The sequence below is a fragment of the Protomyctophum bolini genome (assembly GCF_963924005.1).
Source record: "Protomyctophum bolini genome assembly, chromosome: 24".
NCBI lineage: Eukaryota > Metazoa > Chordata > Actinopteri > Myctophiformes > Myctophidae > Protomyctophum > Protomyctophum bolini.
Genome location: NC_137885.1, coordinates 10,764,843 through 10,782,413, shown reverse-complemented (window position 1 = coordinate 10,782,413; position 17,571 = coordinate 10,764,843). Strand labels below are relative to the sequence as shown.

The 17,571-nt window shown below is 43.4% G+C and overlaps 2 protein-coding genes across 9 annotated transcripts in view; both read left to right on the top strand.

Annotated features, from left to right (window-relative positions):
* Window positions 1–16,148, top strand: part of als2b (alsin Rho guanine nucleotide exchange factor ALS2 b) — a 49,005-nt gene extending 32,857 nt beyond the window's left edge. For 6 of the 8 annotated variants that reach the window (XM_080758259.1, XM_080758257.1, XM_080758256.1 and 3 more), the window contains 12 exons: window positions 692–769; window positions 1,955–2,088; window positions 2,361–2,525; window positions 3,192–3,309; window positions 5,601–5,758; window positions 7,893–8,009; window positions 8,777–8,953; window positions 9,523–9,580; window positions 9,952–10,013; window positions 10,654–10,803; window positions 11,337–11,433; window positions 11,983–16,148. In XM_080758259.1, coding sequence (XP_080614385.1) covers window positions 692–769; window positions 1,955–2,088; window positions 2,361–2,525; window positions 3,192–3,309; window positions 5,601–5,758; window positions 7,893–8,009; window positions 8,777–8,953; window positions 9,523–9,580; window positions 9,952–10,013; window positions 10,654–10,803; window positions 11,337–11,433; window positions 11,983–12,021 — 1,353 coding nt within the window. In that variant the 3' untranslated portion in view covers window positions 12,022–16,148. The remainder of the gene's footprint in view (window positions 1–691; window positions 770–1,954; window positions 2,089–2,360; window positions 2,526–3,191; window positions 3,310–5,600; window positions 5,759–7,892; window positions 8,010–8,776; window positions 8,954–9,522; window positions 9,581–9,951; window positions 10,014–10,653; window positions 10,804–11,336; window positions 11,434–11,982) is intronic. The other 2 variants (XM_080758253.1, XM_080758252.1) reach the window with 1 other exon arrangement.
* Window positions 12,102–17,571, top strand: part of mpp4b (MAGUK p55 scaffold protein 4b) — a 28,560-nt gene continuing 23,090 nt past the window's right edge. Inside the window, exon 1 of the mRNA XM_080758260.1 lies at window positions 12,102–12,206. The gene's annotated coding sequence lies outside the window, so the exon portion shown is untranslated. The remainder of the gene's footprint in view (window positions 12,207–17,571) is intronic.

Here is a 17,571-nt window from a genome sequence, read left to right as displayed (position 1 = left end):
TAATTAACATTCAGTTTATGTTGTGCGACGGGCAGATGCAGCCACCCGCCTACCCGGAAATGTAGTCTCTGGGTTATTTGACTCGTTTCTAACGCTTATTTTGTTACTCTTTGGGTATATTTGTACATTTCCACCTTCAGTCGATGGCATGCTTCATATCCATATGAGTGAAAAGGCCGGGTGATCGGTTTATTTTTCAAACGCAGTTCTTATATGAAGAGATCTAAAATCCCCCTATGGGGATTATAATGCAAATAAAAAATACATGAACCTGGGGACTGACGCCCTCTACCGACAGTGACGTCAGGACTTCGGTGCTCTATAGCCCTGTTGTGCACTCATAAGCAGTAAAAGTCATTGCCCCTTCCCCGGGGGGAAGCCATTATGACTAGATTCCTTTAGAATTAAATGGCTCTTCCATGTGACAGTAAAGGAGACAAGCCCATCGGTCACAGTGGAAATGGTTCCGCCGGTGGCAGTAAATGGACTTTAGATTGATGAGAATGAACTTGATGTTGGTATTTATTAGACATCTATTAGACATTTATTAGACATGTATTCATACAAAAAAATTAAAAAATCATATCATAATGTTTAACAATTTATAATATGTTCAATAAAAACATATTTGACAAAAAAAGAAAGAAAAAAAAGACATGTATTAGCGTGTATGTCTCCGTCTCACTCACAGGGGACAGGGGTCCTCGTCTCCGAAGACGACACGACCTATGAGGGGGAGTTCTCGGAGGACTGGACCCTCAACGGCAAGGTGACCCACGCTACATTGACCCATTAAGACCCATTTTGACCTGGGAACGATTCTACAAATGTCTTCTAAATCCTGACAGTTTTTTGAAAATCATATGTTGTTGCATCAGTGGTGCTCAAACGTTTTCATGTCAAGAACCCCCAAAATAATTATGTTTATTATGGCCCTGGACCCCCAATCTTAAAATACTTTTGTTCCCAGGGACCCACAGAAGCAAAGACTTTAGTTAAAAGATGTGATTTTTCAAAAATAGATCTACATATATGCTCAGGTTCAGGTTCAGGTTTATTTGTCATATGTATAGATACAGAGTATAAATACAGTGAAATTTATTTTGCTCAGAGCACTCTCAGTCTTATAGATACAGGACAAAAACAAACATCTATAGTGCAAAGAAAGAACACAAACAAAGTGAAGTGACAATACAGTTCAAGGTCAGCTGTTCAGCAGCCTGACTGCCTGGGGGAAGAAACTGTTACTGAGACGGCTGATTTGTATATCTATATATTTTTAATAGCTAAAGTATAAAATAATGGTTAAAGTGGTTAAAATGATTGTGACAGCCTTGCTGGAGACAATGTGGCCACAAGGAAGCGGGCCACGCTCATATTTTCTGGTCTTGTCCTAAAATTCAGAAATACTGGCAGAATATTCACTCCACTTTGGAGACCATTTTGTGTTTTGAGATACCTCTGTCTGTTTCTTTTCTACTGTTGGGAAATATCCCTGAAGATTTTCTAACACATGATAAATATTTAATCAAGATCCTCTTAGCATCAAGTAAAAAAGCAATCACACGACGCTGGTACCAACAGGACCCACCAACAAAAGATCAATGGATGGACATTATTGAGGAACTGTATTCTATGGAAAAACTAACATTCATACTTAGACTACAAGAGGATAAATTCTATAAAAAATGGGAAAAGTGGAATCTCTTCTCTCAGCCTAGCGATATTGCAATATAATTTCACTGAATGTTTATTGTAATATGAAAAATGCAGCCTTTTTTCTTTTTACTTTTTGTCTTTTGACTTTTTCTTTCCCGTATTGTCTTGTTAGTTGAGTTTTTGTCTGTCTGTTCTTCCTTCAATAAAAATTAAGTAAAAAAAAAAAAAAATGACTGTGACACTTTATAATCTGCTTTTGCTGATGCGCGTGTGTGTGTGTGTTGTTCACTCTCAGGGTGTCTTGACCATGGCTAACGGAGACTATCTGGAGGGCTCCTTCAGTGGGGAATGGGGCTCCGGGCTCAAGGTCGCTGGTTCCTACCACAAACCCAACCTTTACGACACAGACAAGGACAAGACGCGCACGGTGTAAGTCAACCTGTGTGTGTGCGTGTTGTTATTTATGTGGTAGTTTGAGGTACAGGAATCACAGTACAATAATAAGTGAGTCTATCAAAAAAGAATATCCAATTAATTTCATCATCTTCCTCTCCACTGCACAACCCTAGTTGTAGCGGCTAATCTACTTGCATTTTCTGTTTACGTTCTTGAACACTGGCTCTGTGCTTGCGTGTGTGTGTGTGTGTGTGTGTGTGTGTGTGTGTGTGTGTGTGTGTGTGTGTGTACCTGTGTCGAGGCAGTAAGCTGGGTCGTCTGTGCGTGCGTGCGGAGGATAAGTGGCAGGCTGTGTTTGAGGAGTGCTGGAGCCAGCTGGGCTGTGAGCCCTCGGGTCAGGGAGACCAGCGCAGGGCCTGGGACAACATCGCTGTGGCCCTCACCACTAGCAGACGACACATCCAGGACAGGTTAGACACACACACACACACACACACAACCTCACAAACACATACTGTACCTGGGCACTTCAGGAGAGACTACCCAAATATAATATTATACTGGAGTATTGTACTTGAGAACCACTGCTGTATATGTCACCAGCTCACCACACACACACACACTGTGGTGTTGTGACCCAGGGGCCCACCAGGGTCACTGGCCCTCGTGACCCAGGGGCCCACCAGGGTCACGGGCCCTCGTGACCCAGGGGCCCACCAGGGTCACGGCCCCTCGTGACCCAGGGGCCCACCAGGGTCACGGGCCCTCAATTAGTGGCAAGAAATATACAACGGTACCAAACATTCCCAGAGTAGCAAAGTGTCTAAGACTGCGACTATCCATTATGAAAGTATTATAACAAAATAAAATAAAAGATGTTGCTATATACTGTACATATTAACAACAGCCCTAAAAAGGGGTTCCCGGATGGAGGTATGTTACAGTTAGTTACGTATCGGGGTCCCCGGTCTAAATGGGATAAAATCTTTTGTGGACGATTACATCGACTGTTACACCCCGACGAGTTTCAAGTATTATTTCAAGTGTCTGAAACATAATTCTAACTGTGTGTGTGTGTGTGTGTGTGTGTGTGTGTGCGTGTGCGTGTGCGCGTGTGTGCATGCTTCCTCTCCCAGTCCTGAGCTGCTGTCTCGGAGCCACAGCAGAATCTTGGAGAGCCTGGAGTTCATTCCTCAGCATAGCGGACCAATCACCATGGAGAGATACCATGTCATACGCTGCTACCTCCTCAAGGTGTACATTCACACACACGCACGCACACACACAGACACACACACACACACACACACACGATTAAATGAAGGGGGGTTGAACATGTGGCCTTTCTGTTACGGGTCGGTGTCAATAACCACTTAGAGTTCTCAACGTAGATAGCACAGAAATAATTAAAATCCAACCGTTTTTCTGCTTCTGACGGAATACAACGTCATTTAATGTTCTTTATCGATATTAAACGGTTACACTGAAAATCAACATCCGAAAGGGCCTTTCTGTGTGGAGTTTGCATGTTCTCCCCGTGTCCCCCAAAAACATGCAGTAATCCTGGTCTCTAAAACTACCTCCCCCTGGCCAGCCGGGGCGCCTGATGGAGGGGAAAGGAACTGGTTGGAATAACGTGTTCCTTCCACACGCTACGTCCAGAAGCAGCTTGGACTCCTCATGCATAGAAGTAGGCATGAGTTCAGTCCGCTGCCCCCCCCCCCCAGGTTGGCAGAGGAAGTGTAGCGCCCAGGATTACATTAGATAATTGGCACTGGGTGAAAAAACTGGTTTGCAAAATCGTGGGATAAACATTTAAGAAAAAAGGGGTTGCTAGGCAATGCCTTCGTCACTCCCAGCACCAGGAGATGTGCGCGTGCATTCCATGGAGTCCCATTAAAGGTATAATCTATTATCTCTGAAACTACGAGTGCTCATGGTGATCGTCATCCATCCAAGGTTCGGATGTGATTTGTGATCTTTTTTTTTATCGCATCGTCCGACCCCAACCTGCCCCTAATTAATTAGCATACATTTTAGGCCTAAATAGTGGAGTAGGATAGGGTCTGGTTTGAGCAGAATGTGAGCACTATCTCCATAATAGATTAATACACAGACAGACAGACAGAAGTCACCCTGGTGAACTAAAGATCCTCTCATTTGTTTTTGTTTTTCAACTTTGACATAGAAACAGAGCAAACCCTGACGTTAGACCTATTGAGATGAGAAATGCGCTCACCCACACTGACTGGCCGTACTGTATACTAAATTATTAATTGTGTCCACCTCTGTAATTAAATATCTGTTAATGTGAACACGGCTGTCTTTGTGACCGACACTTGTTGTGTGACGCGGGGAACAAGAAAGAGCTTTTTAAAGGCCAAAGCACACCAATGCAACTCCTTGCAACAAAACAGTTTTTAAGGTCAACCACTCCAATGCAACTCCTTGCAGCTGCTATTGGGGGAAATGGTTTCAAGGAGTTGCACGTTTACAAGGAGTTGCATCATGGCAGATCATTGGTGTGGTGTGTGGCTTTAGATCAAGGGTCTAATTATCTAGGGCATCCTGCCTGACTTAATCCTCCCTGTGACAGATGGAAACACACTGACACACTTTGCACACTCGCCGTGTGTGTGTGTGTGTGTGTGTGTGTGTGTGTGTGTGTGTGTGTGTGTGTGTGTGTGTGTGTGTGTGTGCGTGTGCGTGTGCGTGTGTGGGGGGAAGGGGGTGCGTGTGTGCGTCCAGACTGTCAGATTAGCCCAGGTGACAAGTGATTGTTTACGATCCCTTGCACTGAATGACTGCAAGAACTCAAAGCATCACAAGTGCCATCGCAGTCGCCTTCCAAGTGATTATTCTATCGATAACTATTTTTGATTCATATTTTGGAATAATCTTTAAAATCTTTGCAATATATCAAATGGTAAATGGTGCATTTATATAGCGCTTTTATCCAAACACACACACACACACACACACACACACACACACACACACACACACACACACACACACACAGTCACACACCAATGGCGGAGGAAACCATGCAAGGCACCAACCTGCACATCGGGAGCAATTTGGGGTTCAAGACACTAGTTAACTATGCGGGAGAACTGGAATCTCGTGGTTCCTATCCGCCCCCTGAGCCAAATCAGTGTGAGGACTGGCTCAGATGCAACTTAATTTGCATCTGAGCCAGTCTTGCGTCTTTTATTTTGGAGTGGCGCGTTCTCCACTTCTGTGGTTTTTGGTTTAACCCTCAAAGGCAAGAGTTTTTCAAAGCGAGAGGCGGGAGCCGCGGTATTACACGGCCATCTCACGCAGGCCCCTTTTTTCCTCCTGGGTTGAACTGGCTCAGTTATTTCTTTTCCCGGCCTATTATTGAACCAAGTTCAGAGTATTTCCACTGAAAATTAAATTTAAAAGTTGGTTCCGTGTGTGTGCGCGCGTGTGCGTGTGCGCTTCTACTTTGATGACCGTACTCATGTAGTTTCCTGTTCTTATCTTCTTGGTGTCTTATGTGCGTGCGCGTCCCATCCCAGGCGTGTGACACTCCGCTGCACCCTCTGGGCAGGCTGCTGGAGAACCTGGTGGCCGTGTACAGGATGACGTACGTGGGCGTGGGCGCCAACCGGCGCCTCCTGCTGCAGGCCGTCAACGAGATCAAGTCCTACCTCAGCCGCATCTTCCACATAGTCAGGTACTGCTGTGTTCATTTCATCTTCCACATAGTCAGGTACTGCTGTGTTCATTTCATCTTCCACATAGTCAGGTACTGCTGTGTTCATTTCATCTTCCACATAGTCAGGTACTGCTGTTGTTCATTTCATCTTCCACATAGTCAGGTACTGCTGTTTTCATTTCATCTTCCACATAGTCAGGTACTGCTGTGTTCATTTCATCTTCCACATAGTCAGGTACTGCTGTGTTCATTTCATCTTCCACATAGTCAGGTACTGCTGTGTTCATTTCATCTTCCACATAGTCAGGTACTGCTGTTGTTCATTTCATCTTCCACATAGTCAGGTGCTGTTGTGTTCATTTCATCTTCCACATAGTCAGGTGCTGTTGTGTTCATTTCATCTTCCACATAGTCAGGTACTGCTGTGTTCATTTCATCTTCCACATAGTCAGGTACTGCTGTGTTCATTTCATCTTCCACATAGTCAGGTACTGCTGTGTTCATTTCATCTTCCACATAGTCAGGTACTGCTGTGTTCATTTCATCTTCCACATAGTCAGGTACTGCTGTGTTCATTTCATCTTCCACATAGTCAGGTACTGCTGTCTTCATTTCATCTTCCACATAGTCAGGTACTGCTGTGTTCATTTCATCTTCCACATAGTCAGGTACTGCTGTGTTCATTTCATCTTCCACATAGTCAGGTACTGCTGTGTTCATTTCATCTTCCACATAGTCAGGTACTGCTGTGTTCATTTCATCTTCCACATAGTCAGGTGCTGCTGTGTTCATTTCATCTTCCACATAGTCAGGTACTGCTGTGTTCATTTCATCTTCCACATAGTCAGGTGCTGCTGTGTTCATTTCATCTTCCACATAGTCAGGTACTGCTGTGTTCATTTCATCTTCCACATAGTCAGGTACTGCTGTGTTCATTTCATCTTCCACATAGTCAGGTACTGCTGTGTTCATTTCATCTTCCACATAGTCAGGTACTGCTGTGTTCATTTCATCTTCCACATAGTCAGGTACTGCTGTGTTCATTTCATCTTCCACATAGTCAGGTACTGCTGTGTTCATTTCATCTTCCACATAGTCAGGTACTGCTGTGTTCATTTCATCTTCCACATAGTCAGGTACTGCTGTGTTCATTTCATCTTCCACATAGTCAGGTACTGCTGTGTTCATTTCATCTTCCACATAGTCAGGTACTGTTGTGTTCATTTCATCTTCCACATAGTCAGGTACTGTTGTGTTCATTTCATCTTCCACATAGTCAGGTTCTGTTGTGTTCATTTCATCTTCCACATAGTCAGGTACTGCTGTGTTCATTTCATCTTCCACATAGCCAGGTACTGCTGTGTTCATTTCATCTTCCACATAGTCAGGTACTGCTGTGTTCATTTCATCTTCCACATAGTCAGGTACTGCTGTGTTCATTTCATCTTCCACATAGTCAGGTGCTGCTGTGTTCATTTCATCTTCCACATAGTCAGGTACTGCTGTGTTCATTTCATCTTCCACATAGTCAGGTACTGCTGTGTTCATTTCATCTTCCACATAGTCAGGTGCTGTTGTGTTCATTTCATCTTCCACATAGTCAGGTACTGCTGTGTTCATTTCGTCGACCAAAACTATGACTGGGAAAATATCCGTCAACTACCTTTTTTTCGCTGATGAATACCACCGTAAAAACAAACTGTACAGTAAATGTATACAGATAACGTCGTCATTTTATGCTTGGTTGTGCTCGGTTGTTGTGCTCTGAAAATAGCAGATCTACAAGCTTGTAAGTAGATCTGCTGTTTCCAGCGTTCAAGTGTAAAATCAGCCTTTGTGACCCCATCAAGGCCTGCCAAGTATATCTGCTATTTTTTGAACAGCCAAAGAATAACATGAAGTTGTAATTGGTTAATAGGCGTACCATTATGGGGTTTTAATTTAATTTAAATTTAGGTAATGCAGGTTTATTTGTAAAGTTCAGACACAAAAACATGAAATAAAGATATATTTAAAGACAAAGTCTCAACTCCATATTTGTATACAATTATATTGTTATGTTGATGATGGATAGGAACATATACACAGATGATATTTTGTGTACACAATATTACATAGCTTTGAAAGAATGCATTTCATGTCTGCCTTATAGGTTTCTGTTCCCTGACCTGCCAGAAGAGGGTGGTGTGATTCCAGAGCCCTCCACAGAGGGTCAGGAGAAGAGCGAGGCGGGCTCCACTGGCGCTCCGCTGGAGTCTCCTAAACCTGGGTATGAATCTGACATAGACCAGAGGCGGGAACCCCTTTTGGTGTTAGCATTATGCTATGCTTTAGCTATTGAAAAATAGCAGATCTACAAGCTCATAGCGCCCCACCGAGTGGCGCGCTACGAGCTTGTAGGTCTGCTATTTTTGAAAAATCGAAGAACGACTGACATAGAAACATGGCTTTTTCAGAAAACTGTCATTTTCAAACAGACATTTTTAGAATCTGATCTCAGGTCAGAATGGCTTAACCTGGGTATGAATGTGACATAGACCAGTGCTGCTTAACCTGGGTATGAATCTGACATAGACCAGTGCTGCTTAACCTGGGTATGAATGTGACATAGACCAGTGCTGCTTAACCTGGGTATGAATCTGACATAGACCAGTGCTGCTTAACCTGGGTATGAATCTGACATAGACCAGTGCTGCTTAACCTGGGTATGAATCTGACATAGACCAGTGCTGCTTAAACAGAAAATGCATACCGGTATTTTTTTCTTTTCTTTTTTCTATTTTACCCAAGTAACCTTTTTTTAGCGTTGGAAAATATAATTGAAGAAACTGTTGTGTGTACATCACTCTAAAGGCGTAATTTATGTGTCAAACACCAAACATATCCAAATTCGATACACTTGTTATCGAGTTTGTAATGGGCTCGCGTTTTGAGCTCCATCCCTAGTTATATTATGTGGACCCCAGGAAGATGAGTGAAGCTAATGGGGATTTGAATGAATATTGTCCTGTGTGTGTGTGTCTGTCCTCCCCTCAGGCGTGTGGTGAGCTGCTGTGCGCTGCTGCTGCCCGTGCTGCTACCACGGCTCTACCCTCCCCTCTTCACCCTGTACGCCCTGGACAAGGAGAAGGAGGACGACATGTACTGGGACTGCGTCCTGCGCCTCAACAAGCAGTCTGACCTGGCCCTGCTCGCCTTCCTGGGAGTCCAGCAGTACGTCGTCCTTACAGATGCCAGTAGACCCCCTGTGTATCTGACCGGTTTGGCTGAAGCCAAAGCCAAAGCCAAAAGGCCATGCATTTGCACATACGGCAACACTTTATACAGGAAAAAACATCAAAAAGAAAGATGGAAAGAAAGTCATGTTTCTGGGAAGAAGCTGACCAAGGTCATTAAATACCAACCACTGCAGACATAGCCTAGGTATAGTTACAGACTACTTAGAGGTCAAGCTCGAAGGGGCGAAGACCCCTTATTGTTTTGTACTTCGAAAAAGTATTCTCCCATAGTATTCCCCCATAGTTTTCACAGTTTTGTCACTTCTGTGCTGTCGTTTTCCACAGAATTCCGCAATATGGTAGAGGGTTGTGGGAACTGAAGCTCACAGTCGTTTGTCAAAGGTCCTTTGTAAAGGACCTCTGGCCAATTCATTGCGACCAAAAACCTTGCGTTTTTGTCACGACATCTAACTCACTCAATCTGTCACTCACAATCCCCATATACGGGGGGGGGGGGTGTGTACACGTGCATGTGTGTGTTTATCTTTTTTCTTTTTTTTTCAGGAAGTTTTGGCCCGTGTCTATCCCTGTCTCCATGGCTGTGTTGGGAGAGAAGCAGCAGGTATACACCGTTTTATAATTTATTTTAGATTTATTTTATTTTATTGTTTTATTTAATGTTCAGGTACATAGTGCCAACACAAAGTTTCATGTTGCTACAAAACATGAAATAAGCACTATTTAATACAGTGATTTAATCAGATCAACAAGCTCTCAACACGTTGCGAACGTGACGTGGTGAGAGCTTGTAGATCTGCTGTTTTCAGCTTTTTTAATCACGACTTAACAGCACTGGACTGTGTGTCTGTCTGTCTGTCTGTCCTAGACAGAGCGTGACGTGTTGAGAGCTTGTAGATCTGCTGTTTTCAGCTTTTTGAATCACGACTTAACAGCACTGGACTGTGTGTGTGTGTGTCTGTCTGTCTGTCCTAGGTCCTCTCCAGCACTAAAGACACCTGCTTTGCCTCAGCAGTAGAGACCCTGCAGCAGATCAGGTATAGCTCTACATGGCAGTGTTCATTTTGACGACCGACGGGCCTAGTAAATCATTGTCAACGAGAGGCGCGTGTTTATTTTGGATGTGCAAAGAAGTTGAGTGGCGATTACTGCAAGCGTATTTTCACTGGCCCCGTGAAATTGTCGCGCCCGCGCTTGTTTCTTGCGCACGCCAGTGGGCGAATAGACCTGGATAGTGGTGAGGTTTTTTTTCCACCCTACGCGTCCCGCGCCCCTCATGAGCAGACCTGGAGCAGACAATGCCTGCGTCACGCGCTGCCCACCTGAAAGGGCCTATAGTCTTTGGTTTAAGTAATATTTTAAGTCAAGTGTTTTACGTCTAGTGTAGCTACTACAACAAGAAATTGTCAACTATATCCATAGTTGTATTCCAAACTTTTATTTTGTCAGGCCTCGGTGTCTGGGTGCGTCTGGGTGTGTTCCAAAAATCGATCGATCTACAAATTAGAAAAAGTTACCACACTTGTGGAAGTAGCACCACTCTAGAATAAGAGGATGCATTACAAAGGCTCAGATAATCACTCTTAACGTGTTTCGGCACCAGCCTTTCTCAGAGAAAAAAGCAGTCACTTCTTCGAGTGATTGATTGATTTGATTGATTGATTGATTTGATTGCAGCACCACGTTCACGCCGTCGGACAAGCTGCAGGTGATCCAGCAGACGTTTGAGGAGATCACACAGGAAGTGCTTAAGCTGCAGAGGGAGAACTTCCTGTGGTCCATGGACGACCTGTTCCCCGTCTTCCTCTGTGTGGTGCTCCGTGCACGGTCAGCACGTGCACGCTCACTCACTCACTCACTCACTCACCCTTTTACATATACTGTATGTATTGTACAGCCACCAATTTATTGTCAATTGACAATACATAAAATGCATAATTGAATGACATTTTCGTGCCAGTGGCTTACAAGTAACACTAATAAAATCACTGGCAGTTCATAATGAGACAAAATCCACCCAACAGACCAAAAATCAAGGAGTCCTCTCCGCCGCATATTACAGATGGAGCATATTCCACTTCTTTAGAGTTCACAAAAGTCTGGTGGCTTGGGGAGGAAGGAACTCTTATTGCAGTGAATACAACGGTTGCTGTAAGTGAAGAATGTGTGCTGGATATTTTCCTTTTCCTACAGTATGTGTTGGCTGTCCTATGCGCCTGTCCTATATTAAGGAGGACAGGATATGTACACTGACATTCACATTCACAGCATACAAGCCAATTCTTTGTTATTGTATTGATTTATGTATTTCTGCGCCTGTGGACCAATGCCCCTCTCCTCTACCCTCCTCTCCTCTCCAGGATCAGGAACTTGGGGTCAGAGGTCAGTCTGATTGAGGACCTGATGGATCCATGTGTTCAACATGGAGAGCACGGCATCATGTTCACCACACTCAAGGTAACACTGGCACGCACGCACGTGCGTCACTTCGTGCCGCGCTTAGAGCGTGTACATTTGTTTTTTGTGGTGCAACCACTCCTATAGACAACTATGTGTGTGGCTGGGTCCCTGGGTCTGCCCCTGTGTCCCTGGCTGTGTGGTTCGAGCACGAATATAGCGTTATAGCGTTTGTTCACCTAACACACAGATGCAGACACACACAGGCCAGGGAGGAGGGCTTGTACAGTACAGTACAGTACAGTACAGTACAGTACAGTACAGTACAGTACAGTACAGTACAGTACAGTACAGTACAGTACAGTACAGTACAGCACCCACTTCAGACGGGTCTGATTTTCTTATTCTTTTCGAAAGATTTAATTTTTTGAAAAAAGTTGAAAATTAATTGTATTGTTTCATTTACGTGTGTGTGTGTGTGTGTGTGTGTGTGTGTGTGTGTGTGTGTGTGTGTGTGCGTGTGTGCACACGTGTGTGTGTGTGTGTGTGTGTGTGTGTGTGTGTGTGTGTGTGTGTGTGCGCGCGTGCATCACATAACCTCTCCCTCAGGCGTGCTACTACCAGATCCAACATGAGAAGATCACTTAGAAAGGACGTGCGGGGGGGGCCGCGCTCCTCTGTCATCACTTCCCTCCCCCGCTAGAGCAGGCGGGCCACACAGCCAGCCAATGGCAGCGGGGCTGGAGAGGTCTGAGAGCTTTGGGGGATGACGGACGCACGGTGCGGCCAATAGAAGACCAGGAGGAGGAGGAGGAGGGGGATCACGTTAACAGGTTGCCTGCAGCTCCATCTGCCGCTGTTGTATAGACCACCCACTCCACACACACACACACACACACACACACACACACACACACACACACACACAGTATATTTACTATATATAACTTTGAGCTGACCCTGACCGGCCTCAATTTCTATACGGAATCGTCACTGTTTCAATCTACTTTTCTGTACTGTATATCCTGCACCAGTTCCGTTCCACACTGCCAGTGACAACATCCATTTTAGCCTGGAAACTAGACAAATCTGCCACAGGAAATGAAATCCCTGGGGAGATTGGTCTGGCACTCCTCACTCAGTTCGAATTACATTTCGCTCACCCCATAGTTGTGGGTGACCAATCGGAGCCCACTATACAAAGTGAGACTTTTTTTTTTTTTTGCTGTGACGTTGGAATCTGTTTGGAAATAAATCTTCCACACCGAAGATCCAGACTAATATCTACGCAGTGATATTCTGGAGTCTTTGGTCTGCCAAGTGAAGGATGCTTCCCCCCCCCCCCCCCCCCCCCCCACCATTGGACGTCCTGAATGAATAACCATGGCTGCAAAAAAACAAACTTGTTTTCGTGCTGTTGGCGTGGATGTCACGGCACTGTGACCTCTGCGTTTAATTTATTGATGCTGGGTGGTGGTTGGAGCTCACGCCACCAACCTCCACGTCTTTGTAGGTTTGGCATTCGACTCCAAGGAACCGCATACAGCATTGAGGAACCAGGAATCGGTTCCATCACATTTTGGAAACGGTTCCTAGAACCGGGTTTTATCACACTGTCAGAGCTGGTATGCAGACTTCACGTCCTGCTATGCAATGACAATAGCGGTGGTTTTTCTCAAAAGTTTTCATTTCAAGGAGAGAGTGTATACAAATATCATTCATTTGTGATTAATTTGTGCGCTCTCAGGCCCCTTTTCCACCGGGGTTGAACCGGTTCCGTTCTTTTATTCCTGCCTAATTTTGAACCAAATTAATTGGTTCATATCGCTAAAAGTTGGTTCGGAACAGGAACCAAAAAAATACTCGCCCTGAAGTGAGGAACCGAAGTGGCCGTGTCACTATTCAGGTTGGAAGATGCAGATGTGATATAAACCATCATAAATAATAAAGAACAGTTCAGAATGAAAGTTATTTCGGTGGAAAAGTGGCCTCAGACTCAGAGTTACAAACTTCTAAGGGTCCATTTGGAACCCCAGGGAGGAATGGTTAAAGGGAACCGCTAAGGAAACGGACCGTTAAGAGGGAATTGTTAAGGAATGGGAATTGTTAAAATCCTAAGAGATCCCAACCCTACACTCAAGCCTGACTTGTACTTAGTCGTGCGCGCACAACATCTACCAAGTATAAATGCAGGCTTCATCCGTACATCAGGTTACTGCTGATGCAAAGCCTTCCAGGAACCTCCGCTGTGAGGTATCCCAAGCGGAATGGCTGGCAAAACTATGAGATACTAAAACAAACTGTGAGGAAGTTTCATCGTTTCTTTCATGACAATCTGAATGCCAAATCCGGCCAACGTTTTCAGTATTAAGGAATCTGCACAGGCAAGCGATGGAAGGAGGTTGCATTCCCTGTCGAAGATGCTTTCTTCTGCCACGGTAGCGAACTGTAACACACTTGACATTACAAATACTTTGTCTCTACGAATACAGGATGCGTTTCGGGTTCCTTTTTTTTTTTTTAAATACAGGAACAGTTTCTTCTGTAGTGTGTACAGATTCAAGAAAGAAAGTCTTAAAAAGGTATTAAGCATCATTATGCTCATGAATATGTGCAAGTAGTAGCGATTACTGATGATTCTGAGAGACATTTTATTCTCAAGGACAGATCTCCGTCTGTCTGCCTCCGTCCAACCCTGGTAAAAACAAAACAAAAGAAAGCATTTAATGTGAAACCCACCTCCATAAAGTCCAGTTTGTACATGCATAGTTTGCATACATATATACATACATACTGTATGTACAGTACAGTATGTGTGTATTTATTCTGCCGCTGCACAACATCTGTTTGTGTGTAGACTGGTCTTTTTTACCATTTAAGGTAACAACTGTTTGATGACGTCATAATGTTTATGATAGCACTGCGTTACATGCAGCCCATACACTGCAGAAGTGGCTTACACATGATCTAACAGGGCTTAAAAGCCTCATTTAGTTGACTTGGTTGCACGTCGTGTGTGCACCACAAATAGCAGACCTACAAGCTCTCAATGCTACCGCGGCGCAACGCGTTTGTGGGCTTGTGGATCTGCCATTCCCGGTGCATAGGACGCCTTCATGCCATGGAAGCATAAATCAGGCTTACGGGTGATATACGGTCAATGACTAAGCCTTTTTCTTTGATATTATCTTATGATCTGTGGTTTAAGAGCAGGAGTAATGGATCAGATTAATACATTCTTTCACAATACTGTATTGGTATATTGACATGAGGTTGTCAGCAGCTTAATTTACATGCAAGGCTCCCAATAGTGTCATTTTCTGGTTCCATAAAAACAATCCCATAGAGATTGATTCTGTGTGAAGGAAATAAGGATCTACAAGCTTGTAGCTTGTAGGTCTGCTATTTTTGAAAAACCACTGACATAGAAACATAGCTTTTTCAGAATCATTTTTAGAATCTGATCTCAGGGCAAAATGGGTTAATTAAATATCAATTTATTTTTCACAGAATCAAAGTTTTTATGGTCATGATTCACCAGGAGCCTCTGCCTGCATGGCTTGATTCTATAGGCTTGAAATCTATCTACTGAATATGACACCATCAAACAACTTTGCTAAAGACAAAGGGCCTTAATTCAAACTTCCCATGCTTTCCAATGCTGTTTACACTACAAGTATTATTGATTAATGGCATTATGTTGTTGCCTTAAGAGTTATTATTTTTGTCCAGTCAAAACAGACAATTAAATAAATGTATTTAATTAAGAACACAATTTTACATTGTGCTTTAGTTTTTTGTGGTAACTGCATTCTTTGCCCTACTAGTATTGGGTCCCAGACTCCCAGCTGTGCGTGACCATACGTGCCTATGGGTTCATGTCCAATGACCGCCACCAGTAATACACTTTAGCAATGCAGTCTTTGTAATAAAGGGGCCAAAAGAAAATGCATATATCCATTTAAGAAAGAAACAAAAAAAGAGAGAAATTCACCTTTTAAGTTTATTTTAGGTGTCGACTTTTGTTAACTGATAGAAGACACAACAACTTCTACAATCATTACGTTTTTATGTCACCTTAGGCATAGATGTCACGTATCGATATCTTTTTATTTTATTCTTGCCAAAGGCTGATCTCATTAAGAGGAGATCAGCTGCTGTATAGAACTAGACGGCAACATTAAATAATACAAGCTTATGACGTCTTCAGGATGCTGCTAGGGGAACATGGAAGCTCATAAGTGGATTTTCCCGAGCAGGCGCCACAATACTGAAGGCTGCCAATAATTTACATATACTGTACCTACACAAGGAATAATCCTTCCCTGAACTATATAGTACTATAACTATATAGATTATTTTTCATAATCTGGCAATGTCTGTGATCTCATTTATAGGAGGTATTTTCGATTGGCATTTGTATTATTTCTATTCTATAGCGGGTGGGACTGCAATAGTAGCACAGTTTCCATTGGATTACTGGATTACTGCAGTAATAATGAAGTGCTATTTAACCCATTCTGAACGGGAACCCCTTTTGGTGTTTTAACTAAGTATTATGTTATATACTTTAGCTATTGAAAAATAGCAGATCCACAAGCTCATAGCGCGAGCTTGTAGGTCTGCTATTTCTTTTTAAATCGTGAAAATGTGGCACAAATATTTGAATATAATATTCTTTCAGAAGACTTTTTTTGAACCACTCCAGGGAACAGCAATGTCCATGTTCACCTATGTGACATTAATGAGCACCAGTATGTACCAGCAGGGGGCCAGTCGGGGCGCTGTAGTACTGCACTGTTGCCTGCTAATGGGTGCTGCCACACTATCAAAAAAGCTGCGCACGTTCCCTGCTGCGCGCAGCTTCAATACCAGGTTTTTAGACAGCTGGTGGATGGGAATTAAGCTCCACCTCCGTCGACCGCGGAAGTGGAGCTTCTTTTCCCATCCACCAGCTGTCTAAAAACCCGATTGCACCACTCGGTTCACACGGGTGTGATATTTTTCTTTTTTTCGACGTCAGGCCTAAATGGGTTAAAATGGATTAAATCCACGTGTAATAATTGTTGTTTGGTTGTTATAAGCTGAGATATTGTATGTTGAGCGGCGTTCGAGCCCCGATTTATACTTTGTCGAACGGTGGAATCATGTGCGAAAATAGCCGATCTATAAGCTCACAGCACATCGCAACCGCGTCGCGTTGGCAGCTTATGGATCGACAATTTTCGCCACGTGACGCCAATGTACGACGGAGCGCGAATTATGCTTTAGTAAGCACGCTTCTCGCGAAGATTGAACTGTCAGATTGACCTTACCTCAGCACCTGTTTATGACCATAGACTGTAAAATATATATATATATATATATATACATTTCTGACACAACTACGGCACGTGTACAGCCAGTGGCCACACCACCATAGTGCCAGCCGCGCCACCAGTGGAAAAAGTACGCAAATGTTTTACTCAAGTAAAAGTACCAATACTACAATGCAGAAATAGTCTTTTGCAAGTGAAAGTTTCAAATTCAAATATACTTTTACTTATAAAAGTACAAAAAGTATTGGCATCAAAATGTACTTAATGTACCAAATGTACTCATTCTGCATAATGTCCCATTTCACAAAATTTTCAAATCTTTTGAAAATGGCAAGCTCACAGTGCGTCGCGACTCGCGATGTGATGTATTGTGAGCTTGTAGATCGTCTATTTTCAAATTGCCGAAATGTATTTAGGGCTGAAGTGGTTAATGTATGTTTTGTAATGATAATCAAAATCTAGTAAGTACCGGTTACTAGTGACTAAAGTTTTCAAATAAATGTAGTGGAGTAAAAAGTATGCTTTTTGGATTCGAGATGTAGTCCAGTAGAAGTAAAAGTATTAGAAATAGCAAACACTCACAATTAAGTATAAACTGTCCTAAAAATGTATCTTAGTCCCTTCCCACCACTGCCAGCTAGGCACCTCGAGTATTCACGTCATGTCAAAGGAAACGGTGCGTTTCTCATGACATTTTGTTTCAGCTGGCTGACATAGTGTGTATTTTACATGTGGACAAAAGTATTGTACCTTAAGATAATAACAAAGGGCAATAAAGACATGGATAATAAAATGTTCTGCGGCTCCTGTTCTCGGATAATGTCAATTCACGCGATGGTTTACCAGGCTATAGGTTTATAACACTTACACATATGCAAAG